The 13,595-nt window shown below is 38.1% G+C and overlaps 2 protein-coding genes across 3 annotated transcripts in view; both read left to right on the top strand.

Moving 5' to 3' along the window:
* clip3 (CAP-GLY domain containing linker protein 3) overlaps positions 1 to 13,595 on the top strand; it is a 769,717-nt gene that overhangs the window by 385,612 nt on the left and 370,510 nt on the right. The window lies entirely within an intron of this gene.
* ankrd13b (ankyrin repeat domain 13B) overlaps positions 907 to 13,595 on the top strand; it is a 29,153-nt gene continuing 16,464 nt past the window's right edge. Inside the window, exon 1 of one of the 2 annotated variants that reach the window (XM_079886016.1) lies at positions 907 to 1,311. In XM_079886016.1, coding sequence (XP_079742142.1) covers positions 1,204 to 1,311 — 108 coding nt within the window. In that variant the 5' untranslated portion in view covers positions 907 to 1,203. The remainder of the gene's footprint in view (positions 1,312 to 13,595) is intronic. The other variant, XM_079886017.1, reaches the window with a different exon arrangement.

Here is a 13,595-nt window from a genome sequence, read left to right on the forward strand (position 1 = left end):
GAAATAAACTATGCTTTTGTCTGTAAGTGTGTGGAGAATGTGTTATATTGTCACATCTGTAACTACAGAAACAATAAAAATGCAATGAAAAATTGTACAGTAGCTCCAAAAACCAATAGAAATGTGCAAGCAATAATGTTCTAATAAAGCAATTGGGGGTCAAAAAAGGAAAAAGTAAACCTAGACTTGCATATCTTTTTTATTTTATTTTGTTTCATGTCATTTTTTAACGTTACTTTGACATCATTTGGATTTTTATAATATGAATCCATTAGTTACTTCGAAATTGTGCTCTGGGGTTTCCACTACAACAACACATGTGACCAGTGACCACTGAGATGTTTGGTCATTTTGCAGTTTTAGCTATATGGCTTATATTAATGTCTAGTCCTCTGGTTTAGATGGATGGATGATATGGATAAAGGTATGATTAGATATTATTATCAATATATATTAATAATATCAGCACAATAGAAAATAATATTTTATTTTATTTGAAGTATAGAAAAAATTGAACAAAACTCAGTTTTGATTCTATGGCAGTCATTGGACATTTATTTTGACAGAACGATTAAAACAGCATGAAAACATGATAAAATCAGCACAATAATTGTTTCGTTCTATTATGTTCCATTCTGTATAGAATATAATTCTAATCTAGAATTGAATTTATGTTATGCTTCTGTTAATAAATTATATAGCATCTATGAGATATTTATTAAGTATTTAGACAGATGGCAGCATGAGATGTTCTCTCTATATCCTCTCCCATGGCGCAGTGAGCAGCATCAGCATGTATGACAGAATCACACACTGAAGTTCAATGGCTCATATAGCCTACTGTAGGTGAGAGTCGCTTTCGAGAGCCCTGCCTCAGCCTCCGCGAGCGAGCGTGTGCGCGCGCGCGCGTTTGAGTGAGACAGGAGAGGGAGAAGAGAGAGGCTGAGACTAGGAGGAGTGGAGAACACAACGGAGAGCATTATTACACACGCGTTAGCTTTAAATTGCCTTTCAACATAGAGACATTGAATGCCAAGCTACTATGCAAAAAGGGATGCTGGATACGAAAAGGGAGAGAAATGCCCTTATCGGTCGTCTCAGCAATAATGATATAGCACGCGCCCTTTACAAAAGTAACTGATATCGCACAAAAGCAGGGAAACGGAACGGGGAGAGAGAGCAGCAGCGAACTATGCACTGAGGATGATTTCTGCCAGAAAAACTCCGGAGAAGAGTCGCTACCACCTGCATTATCTGGTGTGGCATAACAAGCACCGGCAGCTGGAGAAAGAGCTCTCAGCGCGCGAGCAGGTAAGATGCGTTCGTTTCCGCGTTCCTGAATCGCGGCGGATGATGCTGTGAGGAACGGGGCCGTGCGTTTGATAGGGAAACTGATTCTGGTACTTCCTTTGGCTTGTAATCTGTGATGCAAGGGCGAAAAAGTGTTTTTTCTGTGTTTTCTGGTTCATTAGTTACATACCCATTTATATAAGTGGTTTGTTGATATGCCAACTACAAACAGAAATGCATGTCAAAAACCTCACACCCTGGCTGTGTCTTCAAACCTATTGAGTTGCCTACATAGACCGCATTTTTGGGCGTATCGTAACGTTCGAACGCGTAAAAATGCTGTCTATGTTGCTCACTAGTTTCGTCCCTATTGTCCAAACCGTCTCATGTTACGCGTCTGTCAATTTAATGTGGAAACATGATCAGAAATGCAGTTGAATTGTATTTCGATCTGAGATGCTTTAAACACAGAGAGGCTGCAGAATAAAGTGGCATTGCATACAAAGGCTGTGGGTGAATAATGCTTACAGATCAGCACTCACAGTTCCTGAGGATAGATGGTGTGTCGGGAGAGGGTGTGTTTGTCTTTCTCATCATTCTTCTTCAAAATAATTATTAATCCAATGCATTATTCCATGAATTAGTGTGGAATTATTCTGTAATTAATTTAAATTTGATACTGTGCAGAACTACAAAAAAGCCAAATGATGTTGGAATATTAAATGTAGGGGTGAAAGGAATCAATAAATATAAATAAGTTCAATAGCTCATATAGGTTAATTTAGTAGAAGACTGATTCTTAGTGATCAACCATCTTCAAAAGAGTCGGCATGAAATGAAAATTCACCCTATGTATTTTCTAAATGCACGTTATTGATCTTATTGTGAATGCATGTTTATTTTTTACAGTTGTTTTGTCTTTAATTGTTGTCTTTAATCAGAATGTCTTAACTTTCCGTCAAATGACAGACGTCTCGCTGGTGACGCTTGACTTCTCCAATCATTTAGTCCTTACAGTAGACTGCAAGCTCACATTCAGATCTGCCTCCATCCAATCAAGTTCCTGTCCTACTTTTTTTTCTTTGTTGATAATCCATTTATGTATACATTACAGTACGGAGGAAAAGATCTGTCGCTACTTCAGTTACATCACAACTTTAATGCAACATTAAATCACTGATTTGTAGACATAGCATTCATCTTTAATCCATTCGAGAGAAAAAAACTACAAATAGATCAATAGACAAATAATGGTAAAAATGCAAAAAAGGTGAAAAAGAAACTCATTAAAACATTGCTATTTCAATTTATTCCAGTTAAAATATAAAATAAAAGATTTAATATTATACAATAGACTTATAATACACAATTTGTTGGGGTAACATGTCAAGCTACTCCTATTATAAAGATAAAGAGCCACATTAGAATGCATTGGAAGAGGCCACAATGAAAATCAGAATGCATTTTTCTATAACAAGCAGAAGTTTATATAAGACGACTAATTGAGATTGCAGAGCTGATTGTCCACTTCAGGTTATATCAATTCCTGTACACTCTTAAAAATAAAGGTTCCTAAAGTTTTCACAGCGATGCCATATAGAAGAACTTTCCAGTCAGCAGTTTTTAAAAGAACCTTTTTTCGTGTGAAGAACATTTTAATAATCTAAAGAAACTTTTTCCACCATAAACAAAAAAGAATGTTAAATGTTGAATGTTAAAGGTTCTTCATGGAACCATAGATGCCAGTCAAATAACTTTGTGTATGCTCTTCATCAGACTTTCCCTATTCTGGTTTAACTCTCTGTCTAATGAGTAACTCATTTGAACAAAGTCATCCATCTCAGTTACAGCAGCCATTCACAATTCCATCTTTACAAACCCCAAACAAACTCTTGTTCCTGTCCCGTTTTTTATGACTCAGGCTGACGGTAATAATTCAGACCCCTAACCCTCTTCATGATCACTGCGATATAAAGCACTTCCAGTTTAGTTGATTTACAGGCCGCTGACAGCATAATCTAGCCACGTTTGGCATGGTAGGCTCGATGAGTCAAACCGAGTCCCTCCAGGGACGGCACGAGGAGCGAAGGGAGGTCAATGCTGTCTCGATTGTTCCTCTCCTGTGAATGAGGCACGTAGCACCCTGACAAGGGGAAAAGTTGCTGCACCAGCAGCACACAGGATTATGGGCTAGATGTTAGGTGTCAGTGAAAGAACAAAGAGGGGAAACAAGCTATTAGGACGAAGGAGAGCGAAGGACGTGAATAGCAAAGAGATCAGGTGGTGGAGGAGGAAAAAGAAGTTATCTAGGGGAGAAGAAGCTCAATTTGCAGTTTGCTTTGACGGTGCCATAAAACAGTCACGGGGGAGGAAGTGGACAGATGACAGCTTGGAGGAGAGCGGCAGGAAATTGAGAAAGAGTGAATGGAGAATGGATAGAGTGGGTGATTGAATGAGGAAACCAGAGAGAAGAGCACTGCCGGGTGATGTATTTACAGAGTCTTCTGAGTGAAGTCAGCAGTGCCTCAGCAAATACGCAACAACACGGGGCCCTCCATCAGCACATTTGCCATTGTCCACACATCTGTTCAGTTTTCTCGTTTGATATACTACCTCTCTTCTTCAACCCTCGGCCCTCCTGCACTCCACCCGTAACCCAACACTAATTGCTACAGAGCGTTGTCTCAGGGGACGAGTGTTGGGCGGTGGGGAGGGGGTTGCTGTGATTTGGTTAACTTATGAGAAGCTTTGGGAACACTTTAGAATGCTGTTCCGTCATTTATGAATAACCATGCAGGAACAAATGTGTAACGCAATATTAACATTCTAGTAGGTGTAATTTGGGGGGGGGGGGGCAGATGTCCCCATGCACTTTTTATCAGAGGCGATACTGGTCCCACCACTTTTAGCGGCACGGATACCTAATACAAATGAAAATCTCTAATTGACTAGATTCATTTCGTTCATTTGATAAATAAGAGGCAATCTGGTGCTGGAATGTGTTGTTTTTGAAATCATACTGAGTGTTCATTGCCGCTGTTATCAGGCCCGTGCACAGTCTCCACACAGATGAAGACTTAAGTCAAGTCAAGTTACCTTCATTTATAGCGTTTTATACAATGCAGATTGTTTCAAAGCAGCTTTACACCTTAACACCGTTGTGGAAACTCTCTGTTTGCTCCGGTTAAATCACAGAACAAAATGCACACAATTGTGTCCCTGCTCTTGAAACAGGGTTCAAGCTTTTAATGAGAGAGAAAATAAAAAATACAAAAAACTATAAGGGCAGATTAGAACTGAGACATGCTTAACAAAAGTTTACCACCAGACCATGAGGGCACACGAACAGTTAAAGCAGATTTATGGATTTATTCACTGACGTGAATAATCTGGGGACTTACAATATATTGTACTATAGAAGATTTTAAGGATGAAACTATCACGTTAAACATGACTTGTCAATAAATTAAAGTCAAGTCACCTTCATTTATATAGCAGCTCTAGGATAAAGTTATTGTCCAGCTAAAGTTATTGACTCTTTTGTTTGATTCACTTCCGTCGCGTTATTAGTTATTAACTAAGGGCCACTAACACGACACCGTTGTAGCAGAAAACCCTTAAGTTCTCTCTGTGCAAACTTTAAAAACGTGAACCTGTGAAAACGCTGATGGTGTGCACATGTGTATTACGTGTTTAGTCTATGTATGTATCTATTATATATGTGTATATATGTGCGCAAGCGTGTAGTCCTCCTTTACAAACCAACCCTCAACAAACTACTTGTCAGGCCTTAAAATCTATAATACAGAATTTGTATCGCTTCCGCATAGCCACGCGAACCGGAATTATCCCGGCAGCGTTTTATCTGTACAGAGGTAAAGGGAAGGAGGCCTTCACAGGGGAGAAACAGTTGACACTTCAGGATTGCATTGTCGTTGTGTCCAGGCGCAGGTCCTTCATCAGATCTGGATACGGCCTAGATCCGGCGGACTGCGGTAAACCTCGGAATAAACAGAGAGACTAATATTAGCGTAGACGCCATAATTCTTATGATGTAACAAGTACATCAGGATTTATGGGAAGTGTTCCCGGTTCCGGCTGACCTAATCTATGCAGCCTAACATTGAATTATAAAAGTCTATAATGTGTTATGTGTATGCTAGGTCAAAGAGATGTGTTTTTAGTCTAGATTTGAACTGACAGAGTGTGTCTGCTTCCCGGACAACGTTAGGAAGACTGTTCCAAAGTTTTGGTGCTAAATAGGAAAAGGATCTACCGCCAGCAGTCAATTTGATATTCTAGGTATTATCAACTGGCCGGAATTTTGAGATCGCAATAGACGTGAAGGACTATAATGCGTTAAGAGCTTGCTCAAGTACTGTGGCGCTAAACTATTTTGTGCTTTGTAAGCAATCAGCAATATTTTAAAATGTATATGATGTTTAATAGGGAGCCAATGCAGTGTTGACGTAACAGGGCTAATATGGTCATACTTCCTGGTTCTGGTAAGAACTCGAGCTGCTGCATTTTGAACTAGCTGTAGTTTGTTTATTAAGTGTGCAGGGCAACCACCCATAATAGCATTACAATAATCTAGCCTTGATGTCATGAACGCATGAACTAATTGTTCCGCATTTGTCAATGAGAGCATATGACGTAATTTAGATATATTTTTAAGATGGAAGAATGCGGTTTTACAGATGCTAGAAACGTGGCTTTCAAATGAAAAATTGGTATCAAAGAGCACACCCAGGTTCCTAACCGACGACGAAGACTTGACAGAGCAGCCATCAAGTGTTAGACAGTATTCTAGGTTAGTACGTGAGGACGTTTTTTTGAATCTCTGTTTTTTTCAGAATTAAGTAATAGGAAATTACTAGTCATCCAGTTTTTTATATCAGCTATGTATTCCGTTAATTTTGTGAATTGGTAAGTTTCGTCAGGGCGTGAAGAAATATAGAGCTGAGTATCATCGGCATAACAGTGAAAACTAATGCCATGCTTCCTAATGATATCTCTTAAGTACCCTTTTAACATGTGCAGAGTGAACAGCAACGGTCCTAGTACTGAGCCTTGTGGTTTGACATACTGAACTTCATATCTGATCGATATGACATCTCTTCATTTACTGCTACTAACTGATAACGGTCAGATAAGTATGATTTAAACCATGCTAATGCAATTCCACTAATACCAACATAATTTTGGAGTTTATTTAAAAGAATGTTGTGTTCAATAGTATCAAATGCAGCACTAAGATCAAGTAACACTAATAGAGAGATACAACCACGATCGGATGATAAGAGCAAATCATTTGTGACTCTAATGAGAGCAGTCTCAGTACTATGGTACGGTCTAAATCCGGACTGGAAATCCTCACAGATATAATTTCTTTCTAAAAAGGAACATAGTTGTGATGATACTGCCTTTTCTAGTATCTTTGACAGAAAAGGTAGATTCGAGATCGGCCTGTAATTGACTAATTCTCTAGGATCAAGTTGGGTTTTTTTAATAAAATGTTAAATAATAGCCAGCTTAAAAGTTTTTGGTACGTACCCTAATGACAAAGATGAATTAATGTTATTAAGAAGAGGATCTGTGACCTCTGGAAGCATCTCTTTCAGTAGCTTAGTCTGTATAGGGTCTAACATACATGTTATCGATTTAGATGATTTAACAAGTTTAACGAATTCTTCCTCTTCTATAGCAATGAATGAATCAAATTTTTCCTTAGGGACACTACAATGCACTGCCTGATGCGATACTGTAGTAGACGGTTGCATACTTATAATTTTCTCCCTGATATTATCAATCTTGCAAGTGAAGAAGTTCATAAAGTCATTACTGCTGTGCTGCTTGGAAACGTCTGGGGTTGAAGATTTATTTTTCGTTAATTTAGCCACTGTTTCAAATAAATACCTAGGGTTGTGTTTGTTTTCTTCTAACAGGTTTGAAAAATAAGCAGATCTAGCAGCTTTTAAGGCCTCTAAGTAATCTTGCTCTCTTTCCATGAAATGCGAAAAAACTCTAGTTTTGTTTTCTTCCAGTTGCGCATTTTTCTGGCTGCTCTCTTAAGGGCCTGAGTGTACTCGTTGTACCACAGCGTTGGACTATTTTCTATAATCTTCTTTAAGCACAAAGAAGCAACTGTGTCTAAAGTGCTGGAAAAGAGAGAGTCAAACATTTCTGTCGCAATAGTTCTTCTAAGCTATCTGGGATGCTGAGGAGATGAAACTGATCAGGAGGAATATTATTAATAAAGCAATCTTTAGTGGCAGAAGTGAGAGTTCTAACATATTTGTAACACGGAGTCAACTTGGCAGCCTTGGCTAAATGAAGTTTACACGAGACTAGATAATGATCTGAGATATCATTGCCCTGCTGTAGAATTTCAACGGCATCAACATTGATTCCATGTGATAATATTAAATCTAAAGTACGATTAACAAATGAGTAAGTAGCGCTCAGTTGAATGAGGTAATTCACTATTATCTAATCAGATCTACGTCCATCAACCAAGCAGTACTACTTAATACTAGTTAATCAGAGTTTCTTGATAGTTACCGTAATAGCACTTACTAGAATGTTAATATTGCGTTACTCATTTTTTCGGTATTCTAAAGTGTGACCAAAGCTTTCAACAGATTGACAAGGACAGTGGCAGACAGAGCTTGTAAATTGAAAATAAGGAGATTAAAGTAGCAATTGAATATGATTTTATAGTTTATGATCTGAACTTAACTTGAAATAATAAGTAGGAACACACAATCAGGGGCACACACATAAAAAAATAACTATTTTCTATGACCCGAGTAGGCGTCTGAACTGTGCTGGATTTGCCTGCTAGAGAATACTACAAGGCTCTATTTCATCAGCACTACTCATCCCTGTGATTTACATATGTTTGTTTTTCCAGAAACATTCCCCTATTCTATTTTGGATATGCAAACATAATCTCAAACCATATAGTGTACTAAAGTGCGTCAGTATTTTCCTTTTAAAGGGATAGTTCCCCAAAAAGTTAAGTCAGCATTTACTCGCCCTCATATTGCCCTTTATGCTCCCAGTGTTATTTGTTAACTAAAACAAAAACTACAACGACTGTATTAAATTTGTTAATTGAAATAAAGCTGAAATAAAATATAAGCAATAGATAAAAATTAAAATGTTTCCTTTGCAACTAACTGAACTAAAATAAACTTAAGTTGAAGTATTAAAAGGATTTTAAAAAAAACCAATAAAATAATAATAAATAAAATATAAAAAAAAACACAAAAGAAAAATTACTAAAACTTAAATTAAAATTAAAATATAAAAATAAAAGCTAATTCAAAATATGAATAAATACTATAATAGTAACTAAAAAAACAAACCTGTGTGACTTTCTTTTCTTTGCGGAACACAAAATAAATTTTGGAAAAAAGCTTTTGTCCATACAACGAAAGCCAGTGTGGTTTTGGACCCCATTGACTTTCATTATATGGACAAAAGCAGTTGAAATATTCTTCAAAATATAATATACAAATATAATATATAAAGTTTCACTATGACCTCACACCTCCTCTTATCTCAACCCACCAGCTCTGTGGCATTTACCGGAATAAAGCAAAAGACATGTCATCACCGGCACAATCAGAATGCTTGGATATCCAGAATGGATGCTAAACTGGCCATATCCGAAGGTTTTGAGTGTGAAATGGAGCTTTTACGTAATCCTTCTTGTCCCATTGTGACGTTTCTACTGTATTCTTTTCCACTGACATTTAGTTAAAAAGTAATGGCTGTACCATTGTGTTTTGGTGCAAGCTCCATTGGTTTCTACCTCCCACACTATGAGACGGTCGCATCAGCCCTTATAGCCCGAGCCCTGGATGCCAATCTCCAGAATACATATCACACCGTGGGTGTGTGTCAACCTCCTGTGACACAACAGCGCATAAAAAGTCGAACAAGAGCCAATATTTCTCCCTCCCTTTTCCTTCCTCACAATATGTCTGCCTAGACTTATTTAAAGAATTTGTATGTTCTTGTTCACTTCTCTCCTGGGTTGCATCCTTGTCTATGCAATTCATTTCATTCTTCTGGCACATCACAGCCTTTAAGTGCTTCTGTGCGTTGATGTCGTTCTGCCTTGTCTGTCTTCAAACAAATGCTCATTTAAGTGAAAGCGCTGAAGCACATGATTCCATTTATGTGCAGAACAGATTGTGTGTGTGTATATCTATGCATGTATGCACATTTTTATGCACACGGCCACACAAGAGAGCCTTTGCAAAGCCTTCAGCAGAATCCATTGCATGCTGTGATTTGCACATACACACACACACACACATATGATTTTCTTCTGCCTGCCTCCCACATACACAGTTTGGACGTCCAATGAAAGATTGATGTTGGTTTAAGTAGCTGCCAGAGAACATTAGCCAAGGCAGAAAGAGTGCAAGAGCAGATGCACCAGCCAGAGATGACTATCAATAATGCAGTCTCCAGAAGGCTGAGAGAGAGCGAGAGAGTGTGGAAGAAGGGATGGACAGTTATGTGGAAGAGCATCTATACTAAAATGTGAGGACAGGCCCTAGATGATGTAATACTGTCTATTTCAATGTGGCGGAGAAGGATTAGTAATTAACATGAATTTGAGTTAGTGCACTTGTGTCTGATGCAGTGCATGAATGTCAGCAGGCAAGTGTGCTTATTACAGGGCTGTCAGTGAGAGGCAGTGTAGGTGGGATAGACGAGTTTCGGTCAGAGCAGGAGAACTGTAATGTGTAGGTGTTTCAGGTAGGATTCAGCTATTATTGTTATTATTCCGTATGGCTGACCCTCACTGCTCAAGAAACCTTACAAAGACTTAGCATGGTAACCATAGTTTCCACCAAAATAATACACTTTATATATATATATATATATACATAGTAAAATATAATACAGTATATAAAATATATACAGTATATGTAACAGTGGAAGAAAATAAGACAATTTGAGTTTCCCCATGCTAACCTTACCACCATCATGCTAGTGGTTTGTAGTGTATTGCTACGTGGTTAGCAAGAAGAAATAACCTCCTAAATGTATATTCAGGTCCCTAGATGTGGCTCTTATACCTACAGTCTGCTGGAGTTCATCCCCATTTTATTGTCTGTCCGTTGAAAAAAAAAACCCTGCATAGTTAGATTTAAATAGCACTGATATTCGATGAGTTAGGAGACAAAATTGATAGTGTTAGAGGTTTGTTCAAATCCTTAACTTGTGATCAACACCATTAACTATGGCGTTTAGATGGAAGTTTGTGGAACACATGACAAGAGACATTAAGCGTGGTTGTCTGTATTTGTTTGTGGCTGTGTGATGAGATGAGATAAGGGACTGTCTGTGTTTGTGTTATTGTGTGTGTGTTGTCTTGTCTAGCATGTCTCAGAGGGACATATAGCAGAATTTCAGGTCACCAGAAGGCCAGTCTGTAACAACTGATGTTTCCTGAACCCTTCTCCTCTCACAGCCGCTAATCTGTCTTACCGAGTAACTCTCCGTCTCTCCCTGAAGCTTTCAGAACCAGTTATCAATCTCATACACTCCCTCACTGGCTAAAGCATGTACACCTCCTGACAGTTATCTCCTTCTCTCTGTCAGTCATCTGAGCCATCTCTAATGTCAGGGTTGATTGGAGATCCACACAGGACGGATGTGAGAGCCATCATTCACTTAAAACTGCAGTTTTCCCTCCTCGTCCTGCATCTCCTATCCATACTCCTCATCCAGGGTTACCATAGCAACCCCCACCCCCACCACCCATCCACACCCTTTTGTCGTAGCACTCATCTCGCTCTGGGGACCAGGCTGCTGTTTTTCTAGCTAGAGGCCCTCAAGGGGCCGCCGGGCCTCAGTTGTTGCTGTTGAGTGCCGTCATGATGTTGCGAAAGGGGCCGGCTAATTACGGAGCAGAGTGTCGGACACACAGGAGTTTTCTGTGACAATAACAATAACATGATTGTGACTTTATATATATATATATATATTGTGATGTAGATACCTTGGAGTTGTCTTCCATGATCCATCACTGTTTTTACTTTGTTCTCACTGTTCCTATGCATTTTTAAAGTTTTCTACTGTTTTATATTTCCTGAGTGGGCGTGGCCTTAAAGAGAGCACAAACTGTAGGGGAGCACTCATTTTCGCTATTATGGAAACGTTTGTGCAAATGTATGTGTTGGTTTTATCTGTCCTATTTATTGAATTTATTGATTGGTTTTAACTCGTTCTTAATCATCTTGTGTATTTGTTTATAAACATGGTGAGGCAAGAGTTCTTTTTTTTTTTTTTTTTAAATGGTACACTCCAATTAGTAAGCGGGAAAATGTGTAGTTAAGGCAGCCATCACTAGTGGATTGGAGGACAGAATTTTATTAAGTTTAGTGACAACAATGTTTACATGGTTACAAATTTCATGATTTTATTTAAATTCTTGGGATTTGATTCTGATCTTGATTCTATTAAGTTCAGTAGATACATGTTAATTTTTCTCAAGAAAAAAAACTGACCTAATGCTGTGAACATACAGAGAGCCCTGTCAGCTGGTAGCCTATTATTAAAGGTTAAAAATAACAACTCAAATATAAATGGTCATTAAATGGCTTTCCTGAGGTAAATGTGACATATTGTTCTCAAGCTGTTTTATTGACCTCTTTCCACTGTTGGAAAACACTGATTGATCTAAATTATGTATGAGGCATATACATTTTGTTAAGTTGTACTGTCTCTTTCAACATACCTATTGTTCATTCGTGTTTATTTACTATTAACTAGTCTTGTAGTAAAGAGTATGATCGGTTCACGTCACATTTACAAACGCCAAAACGGTATTTATTGTTGAATTTCGTGATAAAATTGAGTGCTGAGAATTTGTTTCATATCAAAAGTAACCACCTCTCTCTTGCCTGTCCGTATCATCAGTGTCTTTTTCTCTGCATGAGAAAATGGATGTGTGGCGTGAGAGCATGTGAAGTGTCAGTTGCGTGTGAGTTGGCAGCCCTGCATTATGAATGTGTGTAGTATGAATGTAATATGGGCGTACTACATCCGCCATGTTGTCATTATCATGTGACCTACCAGCATCAGATCCGTTGCTTCACTGCCATTCATAAATCCTCTCCCGTGGCCTCATGGGATGGTAAAGTGTCCATCGTCAGAATCTTCAGAATCTTGTTAGAAGAAGTAGGTCATCCGGGTATTTTTTGCCTACTGTTTTATGAGTTTTAGTGTCACATTCTGTACATTTTCGCCTACTATAGGGAAGTATGCGATTTCGAATGCAGCCTCTGTCCTCAATAGATAAAGAGGAGAGTTTGTACTGTTTTAGTACATAACAGTTCTAGTTTTTAGACTGTTTTTTATTGATAACCTGATTTATTTATCTTAACCATTTTCACATTTAGCACATCTGCTTGTAATTAACATCTTTTTGAAAAAACTAATGTGCCTAAGACTTTTGCACTGTACTGAATATATATAATATAGCCTATATAAAAACTAAATAATAAAAATGACAAAAGCACATAACAAAAACAAACTAAAATTAAAATGAAAACTGAAAATATAAAAATAATAATAAAAAGATTAAAAAAAAAAAAAATCTTAATAAATACTATGATGGAAAATAAATAATACTTTAAATAACACTGATATGAATTATGGCTTTACATATTCTGAAGAAACTGTAAAATGGTAAATATAATGTCTGGGTGTTGCCAGTGTAGGCTGGGTGGATGTTAGCCTGTTGCTAGGTAGTTGCTGTGGTGGTTCTTTACTGGCCTAAGTTAGAAGAGCCCATCGCTTTGATATTCTGGTCTCTAGATATGACTCGGGTTCCTTCTTCAGTGGATTGCAAATCTATGGGATTTTTGGCTATTTTTTTGTCTCTCACTGGGGAAAATCAGTCTGAATGCTCAGAAAAGTTAGACGTGCTACGTGCTGTAGTTTAGTATAGTTAGGGGTTTGTTCATGAGCAATTTGTGATAGCCATATCCTAGCACCACTAACTATGGATAAATAAGGCACACACACAGACACGAAAACTAACACGCATGAATACACACACCTTGTGTGAAGTTTAAATAAGTGCACTGAGTTAATTTACAGAACTCCAAAGCAGCTCTCGCAGCACAAGTTAAGCCCTCGGGTAATAATATGTTTCCATTACCACACGGCCAATCAAAATGCTTCATTAAAAACAGCAAACATGGCTCACGTACAAGTCTCTAAATAAAGCTGTCCTGACTCTCATTTCTGCTCCACATACACGACTCACC

This window comes from Squalius cephalus (genome assembly GCF_949319135.1).
Source record: "Squalius cephalus genome assembly, chromosome: 11".
NCBI lineage: Eukaryota > Metazoa > Chordata > Actinopteri > Cypriniformes > Leuciscidae > Squalius > Squalius cephalus.